This window comes from Sebastes umbrosus, chromosome 3, assembly GCF_015220745.1.
Source record: "Sebastes umbrosus isolate fSebUmb1 chromosome 3, fSebUmb1.pri, whole genome shotgun sequence".
Lineage (NCBI taxonomy): Eukaryota > Metazoa > Chordata > Actinopteri > Perciformes > Sebastidae > Sebastes > Sebastes umbrosus.
In genome coordinates, this window is record NC_051271.1 from 34,308,954 (window position 1) to 34,330,963 (window position 22,010).

Below are 22,010 nucleotides of genomic sequence, written 5' to 3' on the forward strand. Positions count from 1 at the left end.
TAATCTAGCAAAGGTAAAAATGTAGAAGTAACCAATCTCTTCCTAGCTTCAATAGAAAAACAGGCCTTGTTCTGATAATAAAATCCTAGTTTTAGTTTTAGCCTCTTCACAAGTGTTTCAACGTGAGGTTTAAAAGAGAGCTGGCTGTCAATTAAAATACCCAGATATATATACATTTGAACTTGTTAAATCTTCTCTTCTCTAATGCGTTGACTAGTATCAATGAATGCTGGATGTGTGGACATAGCTGCAGATGATTACCAGGGATGGATCAGAGGCGTGCACAAAGGTTCTTTCCCAGGTGTATTACAAGAGAGGACAGAAGGTAGAACAGATGCAGAAGACAGAGTTGACTGTTGTATTTCTATATTTCTAGCTGTATGTTTAATGAATGTGTATCGTTCTTCGGCATTACTGGACTTACTTTAGTTTACTTTTGTGCTCTTGGAATTACTCTATGTGTAAAAAGACAGTTTAACAAAGTTAACAAAGACAACAGTGACACATATTGTAATGCTACCTGTTGTTAGTGTTGTTTTAGGTCATTATGTTCAGAGTGACAAAGTGTTACTTTTGGCAGACAAATATTCTGTTCCAAGAGTTGATCCTGAGATGTGTATCAAGTGTTTGGGTGCATTAGTGCATTTTGGATGTGAGGACGGTTGTGCTGAGGTGTATGTCGTTAAAGTGTATTGTATGTACCGCGAGAATCCAACTGCCGTAAGGTAAGTGAGACAGCTGATTGGTTACAGATAACTCCCTGTTGATAAAAATGCATTAGTCGAGTCTCAAAAAACCAACACAGTTGCAGTGAAGCTCACACATGACAGCAGTTTGTAAATGCAGTTTATATATAAATGTAACAACATCCAAATATGTTTTTGATGAAAATTGCAAATACTTTTAAATGCATATATTTGTGGATTTCTATTAAATTTATTTAAAACAAGAAATATTTGTATGTGTGTTCCATTCCCTTTTTTTTTTTACAGGGAAAGAGACAACAACACGACAATCAAAGAAGGTGAAGGAGTCAAAGTTGAAGTGGAAAAGAAAAGGGTGATTTATTTTCTGCTTAACACGATACTTCAAATAATCCCCAAAGTGTGGGGGAGGATGGGACAAGGTGGTTGTGCCAAACAAACAGAAATTAAGAAAACAAAACTAGGCCAAACTAACTGCTATCTAATAAAACCAGAGCACAAAAAGAAGGCCTGACTAACTTGACCCTGAATACAACGGTGGCACCGACCAATAACCTCTTTTTTCTAGACAGAAAACATCCCTACGTGAGTGAAAGTTGGGAAGGGTACCCCAGCGTACCTATAGTCCTCCACCTCCCACCACACACCTTTTTCTAATGTCTTTAACAGGTTTTTCTAAAGCAATGCAGCAAATCTCAGGCAGGCAAAAACAAGAGCATGAACTCTGAAGACGGGCTCATTTTATAGGAAACCCCAGATGTTAATTGGCCAGCTCCATGTCTGAGGGAACCTATAGGCAGCATGACCAGAATGCACAGGTGGAAACCAATCACGTAGTTAGAACACAGAGGAGGGGGGGGGGGAGAGAAAGACCAAACAGGAAGAAGGGCAAACACAACAAGCCCTTTGGCCCTGCCTGGCAAGCATAATATATATTATATATTTTATATTTGTGAACCTTATTTTTTTTTATATGTGCATTTTTTTTTTTACTATTCTTGTGTGCTTCGAAAAATACTTTAAGTCATTTATATATTAATCCCAAAACACATTTGTGAATCCTTCAGTGAGCATTCATTAATATTGAGACTGATCTGACTCCATATATATATATATATATATATGATACCTGCAGTAAGCTGATGTGGGCTGATATATCGCCTACCAGTCTAGCTCTATAACACCAGTGTTTGATATGAATGAATTATCTCATGACATCACCTTTGTTTGAGGTGCGCTGTTTTATGATTTTATTGGACACCTGCCAGCCAATCAGGAAGATATTTATTATTTTCCATTTATTTTATTTGTAATTCAAATTTGTCATCACTTATTTACCGACTATTTAATTAATATAATCTTGTCACATCTGTGTCACAAGTGTTACTGTGTCCGTTGTTACACTCTGTGATGTCGAGACACAGAGCTCATCCGATCTGTATTATGAAAACTCACAGAGGTGTCACCAAATCCACTAATACAGAAACCCTTCAAAAATGTTGTCAGGGAAATTAAGTGCTTTTCAATTCTACTGTTGATATGGAGTATTTCAACATGTATAGCATGTGTGTTTCCTGTGTGTGTGTCTGTGTGTGTGTGTGTGTGTGTGTGTGTGTGTGTGTGTGTGTGTGTGTGTGTGTGTGTGCGTGTGTGTGCGTGTGTGTGTGTGTCAGTTTGTTTTCAGTGTTTTGAGGGCAGAGACAGAAAGGAGGCAGTGCAGGACCACGGCCCCGATGTCAAATAGCAGCAGCAGCAGTATCAAACTCCATCGGTAGGCCTGCAGGAAACAAGAAAACACATCACACATTCAAAGTGACGTAACTACATCTATCTACATCTACAATAAACTACATCTACAATAATCTACATCTACAATAAACTACATCTACAATAAACTACATCTACAATAATCTACATCTACAATAATCTACATCTACCAAAATCTACATCTACAATAAACTACATCTACAATAATCTACATCTACAATAATCTACATCTACAATAAACTACATCTACAATAATCTTCATCTACAATGGGCTCATCTGTCCATGCTTTTATCTCTTGTTATTTTTGTCCTTTTCTTTGTGATGAAGTGATAAAATCAACACACTGACCTCCAGGAGACTCTCTAAACACGGGTAATGTGTTCCTCTGTAGTGATAGTCAGTAGCAACAGAACCGGGCTCACACATCTTCGTCTGGTTTTCCAAGCTGAGGCTGTAGCAGTAGAGGCAGAAGGCCAGCAGCGCCCCCAGCAGGCCAACCGCATGACTGTACGCACAACCTTGAAGCTGTTGAGAGGGAGGGGGGGGCAGTCAACTTCCTTCACTGTGCACTTAGAAACACCCATACACTCATTATATTGTTGTAAATTATTGTAAAATGACAAAGTATTCGTGTTATTATTATTATTATTACAAGTAAAGTCATATTACAATGAGCCCACAAAGGTTGGGCTGTCAGTTTACTTATGCCTGAACTGACTATATTATATATTATTATCATAACCAGAGGGTGGAATGATGGTCCAGATGTTGCTTACATCAAAATCTGCCATGAATATTTAGATTAGACTGTTATGTGAACCTACCAGTAGTTTGCTGGTGTTCTTCTCGTTGGCAATAGTGAATGATCCTGCTGCCATAATCTGCAACACACACACACACACACACACAGTATTGGACTTTTAACTGGGAGAGTAAAGGACATGCAGCAGAGAACCTTGTATTTCACCATGTGATCTTTTTTTCCCAAATATATTATTTCATCCATTTTGACACTAAAATATTATATATATATATATACATATATATATATGTATATATATATATACATATATATATAATGTATAACAATAATAATAATAATGTATAATGTCCTTTTCAGACATGGACTGATTCCATTAGTGGTGTAAAGTATGAATTACTTTGCAGTTTCCAATAATTACAATTTCATTTGTTCAAGATCATTGGTATTGTGTGTTTGTGTGTCGCAGTGGTTCCCATTAACCTATTTTCCTTGAATTTTAGGTTAAGGCTCGGTAAAAATCTTTCCTCAGTTCAGTCTTGGGAGTAAATCCATTCTGTGAAAGTAAAGTCGGTCTGCTGCCTGTTCAAACTGTAATAACTCAACAAAAATGCATCTGCAACAACATCCGATGAGGTCTTTGAAATGGTCCTTTATTTTCAAATCTCGAGCCATCACGCAAAAGCAGGTATGTGTGTTGCCTCTGCAGTATGATTATGGACGTGTATATGTCTTCATTATTTCACTCGAGGATCCCACAGATTAGCCTATAATAATAACAATAATAAGCTTATGTACTTCAATTATTCTTCTGTGTACACACTTAGATGTTCAATTTTCCAGTAAAAGGAGGCTATATTCCTAGTACTCATCCAATAACTCGTTACCAGGAGGCAACATGCTGTCTATACGAGGAGACGGGCTGACAGTTGAATGTTGTTGTTTTCAGTCACCAGTGATGGGAGTTCTGAAACAGTGACACAGTGATTCAGTACTAGGGGGTGGAGGAAAAATCCATTATTGTAAGAATTGTGATACTTAACTTTTAAGATTCTGAACTTCCAAAAAACTATTTTTAACTACTTTTTTTTGGCTGTGTGCCTCACGTGCACTGAATGCAACACATGACAGGAGTCAACACAACGTTACTTTCATTAACTGAAAATGAAATATAACATTAGTGCCTAATGATTAGGCCAAGCTGAACGAGGAATAATTCAACAATAACCGTAATGATGGAGAGAACGCGGCCGCAGAGAGAGAAACACCGTGTCCTAACAGCAAGAGTTACGTTACGTCATGTCAACGTACCAATCAGCTATGAGCTCCAGATCAGACTGGAGACGATGGGAGAGTAGTTCTGGGTATCTTCCTACGTTTGTACTTTTTAAACAGAAAACACACGTTTAATATTGTAATAGGCCTATTTACTGGAACAGGAAGTAGGACACTTTCAGGTGATCTCCCTCCAGCCAGCTGCCTTCTTATTTAGGTTTCTGTAGTGAAATGAGGAGGTATCGTATCGTATAGATAACTCCTCATTTCAACGTCACCAATCAGCCGTTCCTGTTTTCAGAGATAATATGGTGTAAATATAGTACACAAAGCATTTTTACCTTTGTAAAATGTTAAACTATTTTGTATGTATGAAGCTGTAATGTATGCAAAAACATACAGACAACATACAGATTTACAGCATCTATTCATCAACATGAATCTTTTTTTCCTCTGTCTATCTACAGAACCCATTTATCATATATCATATCTACATTGTGCTATCTGATATGATAATATAGGCTACATTTACAAAAGGATTATAAACTTATGAAGACTGAAGTGTATATTACACTCACTCCACCATCCTAGTAAAGATGTGCTACATATATAGTGATATCGTATATATATATATATATAGTAGGACGTGTACAACTGTCACCAGAGGTTAAATTGGGATTTGTTAGTTGTTGGAAAAACAGTTATTTAATGTATTAAAGTTAAAAGTGGTGGAATGTAACATAAGTGCAATACTTCCCCCTTAGATGTAGTGGAGTATAAGTATAAAGTAGTATAAAATAGAAATACAAGTAAAAGTACTGCAGTATTGTTGCCTAGTACAGTACTCGAGCAAATGTACTTAGTTACATTCCACCACTTTTAACTTTAATACATTTAATAACTGTTTTTATACTCCACTACATCTGAGAGGGAAATATTGCACTTATAAGTATAAGTATAGCGTAAATGCGCCTGCACAAAAAAGAAAAGTATCGGTAATGTCTGGCATTGATCGGTCAGTTTGGCATGTGCAAATATGGATAAACATTTGCATAAGCATTTTAAATTGTATTTATTTTTTGTTGCTGTAAAGGTCCAAATTGCCATTTCTATGATCATTTCTTTTGAGGTTTATTCACATAACTTTACATAATGATACATGTTTAGTAAAGCTATAGACTGATTATACACTGTACACACACACACACAACACCATACCCACACCGCCGTGGCACGCCACCTTATGTCCCTTATTTGGTAGTGAGAAAGTTGGCAACCGTAGTTCGACTAAAGAATTAGAGTAAGAATCAGGAGGTACGTACTACAATTCCTAAGATGAGTGGCAGTATGAAGAATTTTGGCAGAGTGTGGTCAGCGTGAGCAAGTGGGACACACAGGATCACCTGGACCAGCCCCAACAGGATGGTCACCACCTGCACAGACACAGAGGTTTACATTCATTACACTCTACTGAGTAATAATTTATGGGAAGTTAGACTTCAAACTCAAACATAGTCGACTCCACTCAAACCAAGTGGTGTCCTGATCTCACCGCAGCAGCTTCAGGGTCAAACCAGGCAAAGAGACGCTGCAGCCTAGGTTCAACTGCTGCCAGCACAGCAGCAGAAGACATGTTACTGCAAAACAGGAAACAGGGGTCAGATACAATAATACATATATACACTATAACAATAATACAACTGATCTGATCTGTTCTAATCAAACCAAGCACACATCCCGCCCTGGATTACAGTCAGTATTAACACATAAACAATACATGTTAACTTTCAGTCTGCTGCCACCAGCAATGTGAACTCTGCTGGACTCCAGTGGTGGAATGTAACTAAGTACATTACTCAAGTACTGTACTTAAAGTTTCAGGTAAGCTACTTGTACATTACTTGAATTTGTATCTTTTCATGCCTCTTTTTACTTCAACTGCAGCACATTTCAGATGGAAATAGTGTACTTTTTACTCCACTATTTATCTGGTAGCTCTATTTACTTTACAAATTAAGATTTTTACATGCAAAACATATGAAGGGCTCATAAAAGATGATCTCTTTATGAATGAAGCTACTGGTTACTGCAGGGTAGCTACAGGGTGGACGTACTGCCAGTAATCCCCCTGGCTTTATTATTATTGTTATTATTAGTCATATTAGTAGTAGTAGTATCAATGATAGTAGGATTAGTATTAGTGTCAGTGTGCATTCATTTAGCTGTTTTTGTTGTTGTTGTTTTGCTTCTTTGTGTTTTCCCTCAGCTCAGAATAAAACCTCTGCATGTCCTTCTTCTTTATAACACTGTGACTCTGAACACAAACAGCTGTCAGTCTGTCAGAGCAGCTCCACTAAAACCTTTATTGCTCATAATGTGGAATCTCTTTGTAAAAATCGGTATGAATCTCAGACACCCTTGTGTTAAACAGTTTAAGAATATACAGTATGTTCCCTCTGATTTCCCCCACATTACAATAGGTAGGATAGACACAATGAAATGGTTCATTAAAATGAGTTGGACTGCAGGAGGAACATCTCTTCCAAGGAAAACAGGTTGTCATTAGAGAATAATGTTTGAAATCTGCAAACCGTAATGAGAGAGAAAGAGGAGCAGACTGTAGAAGAAAAGAGAAGACATGAATAGACCCAAACAACAATGAAGACAGACCACATGATCATGAGACACACTACTAGAGAAAGGAGAGGACAGTGGGGGGGGGGGAGACAATGAAGCAAAGTGTGTTGTATTCCTGTGTGTCCATGTCTGTTTGGACAGTGAGGAAGGATTGAGAAATAGTGAACAAAATGAGGTAGTGAAAGGGGGGAAAACGGAACAGAGAGAGAGTGTGTTACTTCATCAAAACCACATGTCACAATCCTCTTAGGAAAGACAGGAATGCTGTAGGATGAGAAGCAGATGTGGTGGGAGGAAGAGGAAGGGAGGGAGAGTAAGAAGAGAGTGGGTCTGAGATTAAGGGGAGGGGGAGGTTGATCAGGAACTGAATTGACAAGGCCCACCGGAAGTGAGGGAAACATTTAGTAAATTAGTAGTATAGAAACAAACTTGTTTATTTTTCTTCATGCACACATTTATCACTCGGTTCATTTGACGTATTTTCACTTCACAATATGGTTATCGTTGTGGCCGTTTTGGTAAGGGGGTTGGAGGGTTTATCACCATGTCCTTAACTAACATAAATAACACCATGTTTATCCTCTTAAGTGAGGTATAAACAGCATACATACGGGTTCAGACAGGGTACAGACAGGTGTAGACGGTGCATACGGGTAGAGACAGGATACATACAGGTGTAGACGGTGCATACGGGTACAGACAGGGTATATACAGGTATAGACAGAGGGCATACAGGTATAGACAGAGGGCATACAGGTATAGACAGAGGGCATACAGGTATAGACAGAGGGCATACAGGTATAGACAGAGGACATACAGGTATAGACAGAGGGCATACAGGTATAGACAGAGGGCATACAGGTATAGACAGAGGACATACAGGTATAGACAGGGTGCATAATGGTACAATAACAGTAGGGATGCAAAAACAAATTGTATTATTTTGTTTTTGCTGTTATTTATTCTTCTTTTGTGCCAGGGAAACAAAGACCTCTACATTAAATAAAAAAAATAATTGAGCTGTTTTAAGTCATTCAGCGTCTTTGAATGAACACAAATTCAATCTTACAAATTCATGAAACAACCTTGTGGAGGTGGGCATGGCTGGTATTCAGCTGTAGGAGAGGGAGGGGTGTCAAGGCCTATGCATATAAAGGAGTCTGGGTCACGCGTCATATCTCCGGGGGTATAACACATACGCATTAAAATCTCGCCTGCACTCGCCGAAATTGAGCCAATCGCAACGCACAACCGCAGCTTCTGTTACACTGTGCATGTGTTCTACCCCTTACCCCAAGACCCATGTCTGCCCGTGACCCAGCCTCCTTTTCATAGGCCTTGAGAGGTGTGGGGAAGGCTCATTAGAGCAGGGCCAGGTGAGTTGATGGACACAGCTGGTGATCATTGCCTAGTCAACTCTCCTTTAAATGCAGTAGTGTTCTGGACCTCGAGAAGACATGCACGGAGAGAGTGAAAAGAGTATTAAAGACTGTTAATTGTTCAGCAGGTTGTCCTGTTGTGTCTTGTGTGCTGAGGGAACCCACGGGTGTAGCAGTCTGGCTGCAAACCTTTAATATTACCGTCTTTCACATGGAAACCATTCTAAAATAACCACTTCAAAAAGGCCTTTTTAGCTGCTATACAACTACTTATTCAATTAGAAAGATGTTTCAGTACTTACATAGCTAGAAACAAAAATATTTTTTATGTAAAACATAATTTAAATGTAAATGTAAAAGTGATTAGAAACATAATCAGTGTCTCTCACACAGACTTTACTTGGGCAGGCTGCCCATATATTAACGGCTGGCCAAGTATATTTGGCAACCAAATTTAGCATTTTTCGTTTTAATTTTTTTATTTGTTTATTTGGATGAAGCCTCGCTGCCTCAGCTGTCCGGGCTGGACGGACCCACAGCGGAGTCGCGGGACAGATAATCAAACAGTAAATAAGATGACATTCGCCAATGGCAGTGGCCAATGTTTATCTGATTGGCCGATAGCAGTCAACAAAACTAATATTCAGCCGATAAATGGATGCATCCCTAACACACATTTGTGGACAAGGTGCATATGGGTACAGACAGAATACAGAGAGGGTGCATACAGGCTCTACAGGGTGTAAACATCTACAATCAGGACACATATGTTAAATTGTCCAACACATTTTTGTCACCTAAAATTGTGGCAATATATAAAATAGACATATTCCTGTATCAGTTTATCTGTTGTTGATGTAAACACACTGGAATTAAAGGTGAAATCTGGCACTAAAAACAAACAAAAAAATCTTGAAATATCACAACAAAAATGTTTTTTACGCTTGGCTGATGTGGAGAAGTCGGTTGATCGATAAAAGATAAATGTGACAAAGTGCAATGACATACATGAAGCAGGTGACTTAGACTTCACTCAAGCTTTTCCATTCATTTCCCTTTGCCGATTTTCTCAAAATTTGGTTAAAATTTGTGCCACATTTGGATATGAAACCTGACTAGTTTTCATATCCATTTTGCCAAATCAATAGAAAATGTATCGCTGTCTGACAGGTGATTTAGGACGACTTATTGTTGTTGTTTACCTTTCTAACATTTAAATAATAAAAGTAGTTATTGTCGGCCACCGGCTATCATCTGACGATGATTTAGCTTTTCATTGATTTAAAATGAGCTTGTAAACTGGCTACTTGTCTCCAGGCTCACATCTCAATTGCTAATCGGACTGTAAACAATGAGCAGTGCACGGAAAAGGAAGTCTTGGCTCGGATATTCAAGTTCAAGTTCAAGTTCAAGACATTTATTTGTCCCCGAGGGGCATTTGGTTTTGCCACAGTAGCAAACAACAACAACAACAACAGCAACATCTCATCACAATAAGACAATATACACATACTGTACATTCCCACATACTAAAGCACTGAAAAAAGGTGAAACCTTGAAGTACCAAAAATATTAAAAGAGTTACAATATTAAGATAATGACAAGAACAGAAGAACAGGCAAGGGTGGATGTGCTGATACTACCTGTGCTTTAAAGAGTTGAGCAGTGAAAGGGCCGAGGGTATGAAAGAGAATTTATATCGGTTAGTTTTGACTAATGGTTGTCTGATACGGGAACTAGAGGGCAGAAACTTAAATTCTGAATGCAGCGGGGTGGGTACTGTCTGAAATTATGGATTCTGCTTTCTTTATCAGCTGTTTGTTGTACAGTTCAGACAGACATTTCTGCTGAGTGCTGATGATTTTGCTGATGATTTTTTTTATCACCTTTGTTGATGAGTTTTTCTGTTTGAGGTTGAGGGATGCATACCGGCAAATAAAAGCAAAAGTGCAAACTGATTCGATAAAAGATTTATAAAACAGCGTCATCGGGGATTTGTCAACCTGGACCTTGGCTATAGCTTCCTCAAACAAAAGAGACGCTACTGGCTTTTCTTACACAGCATATCTGTGTTCCTCTCAAAGGTCAATTTATTGACAATTATTATGCCCAAATACTTGTAAAATTCAACAACCTCAGCATCTTGCCCATTTGTAGTAGTATTTGCAGGAGTTGAGAGATATCTACGCACATGGGAGAGGTTTGCCTTCAGAGCTTTCTGCCAGAAATCTCCTTAGGTTTAGGCAACAAACATAAATTGGTTAGGTTTAGGAAAAAAAATATGGTATGGGTTAAAAACAACGTAAAAAAAATAAATATAAATATTCTCGTGATACAACAGCAGATGAAATGCTACAACAGTAAGGTCAAATTGCTGACAGCCTATTCAATGGTTAGTTATAAAAAGGAAACATTACAGAGACATTGTAGCAGGACATCCCCCCAGATGCAGGAGGGATTCTCCTGAAAAACACATCCAGATTTCTACTATCTATGTGACCCCCAGAGGGGCTTGGTGGGTTACTTACCTCGACTAAATGTTTACAAGTGCCTGTCTGAGATGTCTCTGAGATGTCTCTAGATGATACCAACAGGGGTTGTATGTCACACCGAGTAAACACTTCTTCAGATGAACTTTTAACGGTCAAAACTTCCCGACAACAAAATGATTTCTGGAAAGCACCAAACTAGGAGACGAAGCGAAGCGAAGGAGGAGCTCCTCTGATTCTCATCAAGAGACGGAGAACAACGACTCTCTCTCTCTATATTCCTCTATTCTTGTATTTCTCTCTCTCTTTCTCTCTCTCTCTCTCTCTCTCGCTCTCTGTTATAAACAACATCCTTCCTCCAGCCGCCTGCTAGAGAAGAGAAGGCAGGGAGGGGTCCAAAGACTTAAACAGGAGGACAGATTTATTAACTTATCTCGGCAGATAAAGGTAGGAATGAGACATTTTGTGCCTTTTTAATAACGACACAAACAGCCTAATAAATGTATCTTGTTGCCGTCAGAGTGAGAGAGAGGCTTATTGGTGTTTCCACTGTGCCAAAGTCTATTAAAATGTGTAGAGTTCATATTGATGATTAAGGAGATGATCCGTCGATAGATTATGTTAGAGAGCACAGACGCACAATACTAGGTTTTTACCCAAACAGCTCTGGACTTCAACAACAGCCAGAGTCAAATGAGCGACAAGATTACGCAACACACTCTAACCAAGTTATGCGTAATGTGTGCGTAAGCGTCAAATCCTACCACTGTGTTTGATGGTAGTAGTAGTGATAGTGCTGCGTAAAGCTCTGTTTGGAGTCAGTCATTCGCAGTGACAGTCGGTTTAGTGTCTTTGTTTAACTATTAGACCTCCAACTCTGTCAGATTTGGTTGTTGTCCATTGGATCACATCACATCTGTAACATCTGTATGTGAACACCAGCGGTTGAACATTGGGGAAATCAGCCATGTTCTCTCTTATTCACATGTTGGCTGTCAGCCGGTATCAGCAATCTCTGTTGACTTATTTCTATTTATTTATTATTTCTTTAAGCAATGAGTTTATACTGTGTCAGTCATAATCAGTTGTGATTTTATTGCTATATTATTATACTTGGGTTATGCATCTTCTATAGTAGGCCTATAATACTCCTATAATATTCACACTGGAACATTATAGGGTTAAGGTGGTGTGTTTGTATATAGTGTTAAAGTGCTTTCCTGTGTTATTTTCTAGTATCACTCTATAATATATTATAGGATGGCTTTAGGCTGGAATCAACAGCAGCCAGCCTGACAGGCAGGCAGGTACACATGTAGAGCTGAGGTGTTTGAGCTCTTCATTCAGGTTTTAGGAGCAGAGTCCCAGTCAGGATGATCCTACATATTATATACACAGACACATTCTGAATATCTACAGTGAATAAAAGACACTAGGGGAATATGTGAAGGTTTTTGACCTAAAACTATGCTATTTTACATTTTGCTTCTTTATTTATTTATCTTTGTATTAATTCCCTTATTTATTTACTCTTGTTTAATTTCCCCTTTTATATATTTATGTATTTATTCGTATACATTTTAAAATGTATGTATTTATTTATTATTTTTGCTACATTTAATGGCATATTTGTTTATTTATCGAGTCATTTATCTATTGATTGATTGATTGATTTTTGATTTTGGCAGGTTCCATCCTCTATACACTGAAAACATACATTTAAAAAAAAGTCACAGTACGCAAAGAGGAAAATGTAGTGAGTTCCAGCTCACTTTGAGGAGAAAGCAACACTTTGCCAACAGAAATAGAAAAGGAGATCATTTTTCATCACAGAATGGTCTTTTGCTTTTAAGAGAGGCAGCCAAAAGACACAAATATCATGTTACAAACCTGTGAAAGTCTCCAGGCTGCCAGAGGATGGGACCATGCAGACCATAGTAATGATGACTAAATGGGCACAAACATCCAGAAGTACAAGGTTCTTAAATCTGAAATGAGTTTGTGTGAAGATGTTTCAGTTGGTATTTCGGCAGCTGATATTTGTCTTCATGTAGAAATAAATATTGATACATTTATTAATTTAGGTGATTTGCATTTTACACCAAAACTTTCAAGAAAAAAAACAATGTTCTATTTTTTCACAAAAGTTGTACATACTCTGTGAGCTTTTTATCTTATTTTAGTAACTACTTTATAGTTACAATCCGATCAGCAGTCAGCGGTAAGGTAAAATTCATGTCACAATGAAAAACAATGAACTCAGTTATTGTATACAGACTGTAGTAGCAACTGCCCTTAAAACATCTGTATTCATTGAATGATGAAGCAGTAAATTAAGACATAAAAAGGAAATACATATAAAAATGTGTATTGTATTTCACTTTATTTCTTTGTGTGATTTGTTTTACCAACTCTGTTGGTTTTGTGTGAATGATCTCTAAGGATTGTAACGTGGTTTGTGCTGTCCTGTGCAGGTGATGGCGGTGGAGGTTAACAGGGATCTGACGGTGCAGGTGCTGGAGGATGTGAACGTTGTCAAGCTGACTGACAGACAGCAGGCTCTGCGCGCTGCCATCCAGAGAGGAGAGCCCAAATGTCTGGGGGTGAGTCCTCCACGGTGTAGATCCATGAGCTCTCAGACATCACACACAGCTGTAGAACGATGAGTCCTCCACGGTGTAGATCCATGAGCACTCAGACATCACACACAGCTGTAGAACGATGAGTCCTCCACGGTGTAGATCCATGAGCTCTCAGACAGCACACACAGCTGTAGAACGATGAGTCCTCCACGGTGTAGATCCATGAGCACTCAGACAGCACACACAGCTGTGGAATGATGAGTGCATGTTTTGGGTTGAACTGAGGAAAGGACCCAAGATTTGCTCATGTTTAAGGAAAAGTTTGACATTTTGAAAGATACACTTGTTAGCTGTCCTGCAGACGGTCGAGCACATCGATATCACTGTTTCATGTCTGTGTATCTGCTGCAGACATACAGTAGTTATAGGATGGGTTTAGCCTAGCTTAGCACAAAGACTGTAAGCAGAGGGAAACTGCTAGCCCAGAACCTTGAAAAGGGAACCTTAAAGTTGTTTTCTTGTAAACAAACAGCACAAATGATGTTTACATTTCAGGGTTACTGTGTATGCATGAGCGCTGACATAAGCTAAGTCAAAAAAGCTTAAAAGGTATTGTCATCCAGTCTTCTTCCCTGTCTTTGTTGGCACATTGTAGCATATCTTGAGCTGCTTCTCATTTCCAAATTTTGTGCCTCCTCGTTTCTTCGCTCCTCCGGCTTGTGACCCGGAAATCGATGTCAGCACTCCATCTTGAAAAAACATCCCAATTCCTAAAATGCATCTCAAGGAGCGAGGAGGCATACCGGAGGAGCTATAAATAAGGTGTAATACACTGGTGTAAATAATCTCATACAGCGGCAGGACTCTGCTGTAACTGTTCATCAGTTGTAGTTATTTAAGATGATCAAACTTTTGTTGTGTAGCACCATGTAAGGCACTATTCTGACCACATTCCTTTTCGACATTTTGCCTTCATATTACATGTCTTTATTATCGAATGTAGGCTACACCCAGTTCACCTGCTATAACCCTGACATGCTGTTTAAAAGTGCAAAAAGCTGCTGATGGCAAATTATTATATCAATAGTCTCTTACATTCCAATTTGCTGCATTTCACGTGTGTTGTGTGTATAAGCTATATCACTCAATCATAAACAAGGATGTCTCATTTATTAAATGCCTGTTGCCTCGACTCCTCTGTCCTTGCGTCTCTTCCTCGCCTCATCCTCCGCTCGCATCTTCCGCGGGAGGGACTAAGACGCAAGGAGAGGAGTCGAGGAGGTACAAACTGGGATATAGGAAAGGCCTTTGGTGTGTTACAGCCACCTGTAGATCAGTGTAATAGTGTGAAACATGCTGTACAAGTGTGTACCACATCACACATGTACATGTACTGCATGTGCATGAGATAAACAACACAGAGACCCAAAGCAGAAGTCCATCAGCACTTCTAAGGTCAAAGAGTCCTCAGGGAAAACAGGTGACACCACCTACAGGAACCAATCAGAACATCAACTTCATAATGTTCATCCAAATAATTGATGTGCCACATCTGGTGAGATAGTGACGATGTGGTTTTGCCAAATATATAAATAATAAAAAAAAAATAGTTTGACTAAAAAAAACACACAGAGGAAGAAAAGAAGCCAGAGACATAAAGCTACAGAAATCACTAGTAGGTGGACCTTGAGTTAAGAAGAACAATGATACACCTTCTCTGTCTGAAGGTTCAGGTGTCATAGGCCAAAATATAAAGAGCATGCTGAACTGGATCTGGGTCCAAACCAAAAAGCTCACGTGATGGTTCTGGGCCTGTGACCAAGAAATTAAAGAGACATCCTGCTGACTGACAACAGAACCTCCTTGCCCGTGGTAAACATCAGCATGTATTGTTGATCATCCTGCAGGCATAGACTCACTGGAGGTGACTCCTTCACACTGGGAGCTGTTCACTGGGACCAGCAGCTGCAGCTGGATTATACCAACATTGTTCCTCACTCGCTGTCTCCACCGCTCCCTGCTGTGTTGTGCTAGTGTGTTTGATGTTTTGGCTTTAAAACAGTCATGCTAACTAGTTACCCATCTGGATCACTGGGGTCACAAAGTTGTTGTTGTGTGTGTGTGTGTGTGTGTGTGTGTGTGTGCCAGGTGAGTCAGGTGATGCTGGGGCTGATGGTCATATCCTACTCCATTCCTCTGCACTTCACTGAGGTCACTGAGGTGGTTCGCCTAGGAGTTCCTTTCTGGAGCGGCCTGACGGTGAGTCTGTGTGTATGTTTGCGTGTGTGTGTGTGTGTGTGTGTGTGTTCCTACTGATATCGTAATGTGCTGACTGTGTTCCTGTCTCCCGGGTGTGTGTGTGTGTGTGTGTGTGCTCTCAGTTCATCATAACAGGAGTGCTCGCTATCATCTTGGACAAACGCTGCACCATGAAGATTGTGAGTCTACAGGCAACACATACACATCCTACTACTACTACTACTACTACTACTACTGTCCCATAGCAGTAGGCAGCAGCCATCATACACTATGATCTAAGGGGCTGTTGGGAAAATAAAACACATCTTTTCTGTATTAAATAAGGCAGTTTGGTGATCTCTGGTGCATTTCAGTTACGTCACTAAATAATTTGTTTGTGTTTTGTAATAATTTCCATAAACGGAATTACATCAGGCTTCCAAATACCATGCAAGCATGTAACTATAAGCAGAGCTGATGAAATGAGTCCAGTCTTATTACTGGTCAGATACATGAGAGGCCTGCTAACACAGACTCAATGAACAACAACCAGCAAATACTCAACACATCCAAGAATCCTTTCAACTCACTGCTACAGTACTAGCACTACTGCAGCTGTACATATTACCAGTACTAGTACTACTGCAGATGCTCATATTACCAGTACTAGTACTACTGCAGCTGCTCATATTACCAGTACTAGTACTACTGCAGCTGCTCATATTACTAGTACTCTGCCCCTCTAGTGGTTCAAAAGCTGAAATGTAGTGTTTGTTTGGTCAGCTGCGGGTGTGTCTGGTGGCCTGCATGGTGTCCGCTGTGCTGTCAGTGGTGGCTTTGATCATCTACTCTGTGGACATGGACAAGAATCGTGTGGAGCCATGCGAAAAGAATACGTATGGACACTGCAGCGAGAAACACTACGCCACGGTAAGTACCAGCTTCATTTTCATGTCACCATGCTGCCATACAAACAATATACGTTAAAGCTTGAAACACTTCAAATGTCAAGATGAGATGAGCCTTTATTGAGGGGAAATTCAGGTGTAACAGCAGCACAGGGACCGAATAAGTGTAAATAAATAGAGAAGTAAAAGAAATAGAATAGAATAAGAGGTGTATAATACAGCACCCGTATGCGGCACAACTTTTAACTGTGAATAAGCTCATCACAATGACATATACAGTTTATGAGTTATATAACGTAATGCATTAACCTCTTAATCTCCGCTGTGTTTCAGGGCTGTAGCAGGTTCAGTTTTAGAGCTAGAGTGAAGTTACTGATATCATATGTCTATCTAACCCTAACCCTGAAACTATAAAACCTGATGAATCCATTGGTACCAATCATGGTCAACGTTATGCTAACATGTCGGGAAGGACGTTAAATAACACTTCAAAGTTAGGCTACATTTTAGCAAGGAAAAACTGTCACGACCATTTTCAAAGGGGTCCCTTGACCTCTGACCTTCAGATATGTGAATGAAAATGGGTTCTATGGGTACCCACGAGTCTCCGCTTTACAGACATGCCCACTTTATGATAATCACATGCAATATAAATGTGTTATTGTCTCCTATTCTAAAATTGTATGTTTGAATATTTCTGCATACTGGGGTCCCTAAACAGTCTTGAATTACATAAATTGGGTATCACTGTAAAGCTGAAACTCCTGCGGATCCAATGAGCCCAACTGCAGTCATGTGTGATGATGTTAGTCCCCATAGGAGACATTTCATTGGACTCTGGGATAATCACAGCTTCATGAAACTTTACAGCCACAAACTAGAGACCTAGAGCATTCAGAGGATGGGCTTCTCTAGGTAGATTGACAGTAAGGGGGTGTAAAAATCAAATCTGTGTAACAAATGGTATCAACCCAAAAATTGCTGCAACAACTTATGAGACATAATAGAGCATGGGGATGACCATCATTTACTTCGATCATAATGTTTTAAACCCTGATACGTTTAAAACTTTCAACGTTTGAATAGGCCCAGTGTTTATTACAGATGATTATAAACTCTTCAGGTTCCTAGCTTTCAGATGACTAGTGCAGTGCCTGCTCAGAACAGGCTTAATGCTCGGCCTGTGGTGTTGCTGCTTGAAGTTTTCTGGAGAACACTCACACAAACAACTTCACACTCGACACTGAGCTTCCTTGGGTCCTCAGCAATACACCTGCCATGACGGAGATGCTTCACACACCCAAGTCGCGGATACTCATGGTCAAAAACACTGGTAAACAGCCCCAGACCGGCCGTCGGGAGCATCGGGGCGTATTCCCAGTGGCCCTGCCAGCTGATTGGTCCAAAGTGCCAGGCCAGTGTTAAAATTGTGAAACGTAGAAACGGCGTCAGGATATCAGTTGTTGATTGGACGCTCCAGCTGATAGACACGCCCCTTATTGGATATCAGTAACTGATTGGATGCTGCTGCTGACCGGACTGATCTGATACACGTCAACATCACTGAGTTTTATACCGGAGTGAAAACAGATCAGCGCTGAGGAACTGGTGGGAAATGAAAAGGAAGGAATGAGAAGAGCTTCTACAGCCTAGAATAACAACAGTAACACTTCCTTTTATATTTATAAAAAGCTGTGCCATTTTGGTTCGTATTTTCCTGCCCTGTGTTGAAAGATAACCATGGGAAGGCTAATCATGGTTGTCTGTTTGGAAGAACTCTGGGTTTCAGTAAAAGAAGAAAATCAATTTGAAGTATTAAAAGCTGCCATTGGTCTGGTGTAGATGAACTAGGACAGTGTGAGCAACACTGTGTGTCGTGTGCCAGGATCGCTTTCTCTATAAATGAAATAACATGACAGACATTACATCTAACTGGGGATCACATAATAAAAAAAAAAATCAATAAATAAATTGTCCCTGCTCGGCCTCTCCATCCCTAATGAAGCTGTTGTGTTAAAGTTAATGTGAGTGCTGTGTGTCCTTTCCAACAGAAACTGTGCAGAGGAGTGAAGTTGGCCCTCCTCCTCTTCACCCTGGCCCAGGGAGCCGTCTCTGCCGTTCTCTGCTTCCTTCTCTTCAGGCAGAGGCGCAGCTTCGGACAGTACGCTGTAAGACTCCAACTCTTTCTCCTAATTAGCTAAGACTTGATTAATCTAGTCAAAGAGCATCAAAGTCAATTCCCAATAGTTTCAGTGCTCATGTACAGCCAGAGTTCAGGGCTGGTGGTGGGGGTGGGTGTAATGTGGTGTCTCATGATGGTGTAAACCAACGCTTAGAACCAAAGCGGCATACGTGCCACTTTGGGCGAATATGAGTATTATATATCAACATGTACAATCTCTATCGGTTCACAGCAACAACAGACAGTGAAGGTGATCTATTGACTGTATATTGACATCATATCAGCAACATTACTACAGTTTAAATGTCTATATCTGTAGAATATGTCACGGACATGAAAAAAGTAAAGATTTATTTTTAAATCAACACTTACTGCTTTCATTTCAAAATAAAAGCCCTCAAGCGTTTTTTTTTCTGTGGACAGAATTCCTTCATTTGTTAACACGAGGCTTTTATTCTGAAATATCTGTAGGACAGTGTTCTAGACCATGACTGGGAGAGCTCCATGAATGAATAACGTACGGGGTTTTCATTGTGGATTATTACTATTATTTACAAATTACCACACGTTTCTTAACCTTTCTCTGTCTAAAATAAATATAAATGATATTTATAATGAATGAAATGGCCATTATGAAAGGCAAACTCTATGTAGAAAGAAAGGGCTGACAGCAGCAGCAGAAACGCAGCTGATGTGGACGCCCCACGCGTGGGACACGTAGCGGTTCAGCGAGTCAGCCTTCAGGTGCTGCTCATGCGGGCGGTGTGTCCAGACCGTTGTTGTCCTCCATACCAGCATAGATATTACAGACCCCAACAGTTTGCACCACCCATTGAAAATGAATACAGTTTCCACCAATATTAGTCTTCTTGACTAATAATAGAAATCAGTCAGCCTCTGGAGATGTGTCCCAGTTCAGAGACCGCCTCAACCAAAGTCCACATTTCAAGACTGAATTCAGTAGCCTCCATCATGGCAGACATGGCTGTCCATGCTTACAGTGTCCCTCAATGTGTCTTAAAATACTGACAACTTTCTGAAATGAGAAATGGTGAGAAAGTGCTGACATTAATGCTGACTCTCTTTTTCTGTCTTTTACAGTATCTCACTGAAGCTGCTCCATCAACCCCCACAGCACTCGTACCCCCCGACATGAACTGATCAATCACTGGACCAGTAGTCTGTGAGGTCATGGATCACTTCTCTGGATCACCTGTTGTATGTGCATTGACTTTGTCTATCTGCTTTCTACGTGTTTTTATGAATGTCTGTCAAGAGCTGATTACTTGATTATTGGTACTCTTCAGCCAAATGATTCAAAGCCTCAACGAACAACAGAGCTGTTAATAATAGAAGTAATAACTCTTAACCATTGGTATAATTGCTCAAATATGACACACTGAGAGACAGAGCAAAGATGAAACATAGAAATTCTGACACATGAATAGACAAAGAGATTGTTTTTCTCTTTTGGGAAAACTATCACAAGACATTTAAGTGGCCATTAAATGTGAAAATGTATCCTGATAATGGTGGCAAACTCTCTGGGCGGTACAGGTACAGATACAGATGCAGCCATGTGTGCAGGAAGTGGTGGCTGCAGGCTCACAGTGCACCTGGAGCACAGACAGAGCAGGATCATATACACACAAAATAACTCACTGCATAAGTATTCTCCTCTGTTACGGCACACCTAAACTGTCAGCACATAAAATGTACATTAAAAGCTGCATCAAGATCACCTGTGTGTAATCAAAGGTGACAAGTGATTTCGATTAAATACAGCTGAATTTGACAACGTCCTCACAAACACTTTATCAACTCGCCAGCGTTTTTCACTGGTCACAACTGTCTGGAGACAAGAAGCTTCTATGGTCTGCTGAGATCAAATTAGACCTTTTTGACCATCATTCTATAGTGTAATCGAAATACCACCCCAGGAGTGAAGCCCATGCTAGTGGCAGTATCATGCTGAGAGGATGCTTCACTGCAACACACCTTGTGAGGGTCGATGAATGCAGCTAAATAAAGAAAAAAACCTGCTGTAGATGTAGTCAGCAGGACACCCGCCGCTTTGGAGAAGATATATTTAACATCAAGCCAGTGAGCTCAATACAGTGTATATTCTTAACAGCACCATTCATTCAAATACAATTTAAAAAAAAAAACAAGGTCCACTTACTAAATTGCTCAGTAGTTGAGCTCCATCAGCTGCATCTACTGATGAGGACTGTGTGATACGATTGAAAGCACCTAAAATAGCTAGTAAGTAGACTTTGAGTTGGGATTTTTCCAAGGTCAAGGATTACTTTTCATACACTGTTAATGTCATGGATTAACCCAAGGAGGGTGAAAAGAGGAGATGTCACGTATTATCAACTCGCCATATCTTTGGGGGTTCAACACATGCGCAGTAAAATCTGATCTGAGCCAATCGCAACGCACAACCGCAGCTCCAGTTACACCGCGCATGTGTTATACCCAGAGACCCGTGTCCCAGCCTCTCTCAATAGGCCTCAGATAAACCAATTCAGAGCCCAGACCTCCAAAATGTGTGCACATGAAAACTAATGTCCAGTCACAGTCCTCATGATGTCCACTCACAATGTCCACTCACTGTCCTCATGATGTCCACTCACTGTCCTCATGATGAGCCACACAGACACAGAGCCCTCTGACTTCCATTCCTGGTGTTGTCTATTGTCTGTTTTTCTCACTTTTTGGAACAGATGTGTGCGGCACAAAGTATTTTTTGTTTTTCTACACTGTTTGCACAATGTTATAAAATATGTCCCTTGATGTTGTACTAACACTTTGATATAGTTTTGTTTATTTTATACAAAATAAAATCTTATGTACATATATATGAATGAAACCTGTGGCCCAGTGAGATACATTTAGTCAAACATATTGTGTGTGTGAGTGTGTGTGACAGAGACAAAGTCTGGGCTTATAAAGACAGCTGCTGTGATTCACACGCAGCTGTGTTGTATTGATCCGATCAATGTTTCAGAGCACTATTGAACAAATGCAAACATCTGGATGTTCATCAAGATATGAAGTTCAATGTCCAGATGTGACTCTGTTA

General features: G+C 39.9%; 2 protein-coding genes across 4 annotated transcripts; one reads left to right on the forward strand and one right to left on the reverse strand.

Annotated features, from left to right (window-relative positions):
* Positions 1-1,039: 1,039 nt before the first annotated feature.
* si:dkey-9i23.16 (uncharacterized protein LOC571915 homolog) lies at positions 1,040-11,250 on the reverse strand. Of its 3 annotated transcripts, none has more exons than XM_037763492.1 (7): positions 11,052-11,250; positions 10,715-10,755; positions 6,060-6,144; positions 5,830-5,940; positions 3,297-3,353; positions 2,821-2,997; positions 1,040-2,481 (listed from the first exon to the last, which is right to left on the reverse strand). In XM_037763492.1, the coding sequence occupies exons 3-7, from the start codon at positions 6,138-6,140 to the stop codon at positions 2,374-2,376; spliced, it is 534 nt and encodes a 177-aa protein (XP_037619420.1). In that variant the 5' UTR covers positions 6,141-6,144; positions 10,715-10,755; positions 11,052-11,250; the 3' UTR covers positions 1,040-2,373. The 3 variants fall into 3 exon arrangements, with proteins under 3 accessions (XP_037619420.1, XP_037619419.1, XP_037619418.1); XM_037763491.1 differs by lacking the exon at positions 10,715-10,755 and having other exon boundaries at positions 1,040-2,317; positions 2,350-2,481; positions 11,052-11,249; XM_037763490.1 differs by lacking the exon at positions 10,715-10,755 and having other exon boundaries at positions 11,052-11,247.
* A 64-nt stretch (positions 11,251-11,314) lies between these two features.
* tmem176 (transmembrane protein 176) lies at positions 11,315-21,797 on the forward strand. Its single transcript, XM_037763488.1, has 7 exons — positions 11,315-11,459; positions 13,487-13,615; positions 15,743-15,853; positions 15,976-16,032; positions 16,616-16,762; positions 18,792-18,908; positions 20,024-21,797. The coding sequence occupies exons 2-7, from the start codon at positions 13,490-13,492 to the stop codon at positions 20,081-20,083; spliced, it is 618 nt and encodes a 205-aa protein (XP_037619416.1). The 5' UTR covers positions 11,315-11,459; positions 13,487-13,489; the 3' UTR covers positions 20,084-21,797.
* The last annotated feature ends 213 nt before the right edge of the window (positions 21,798-22,010 follow it).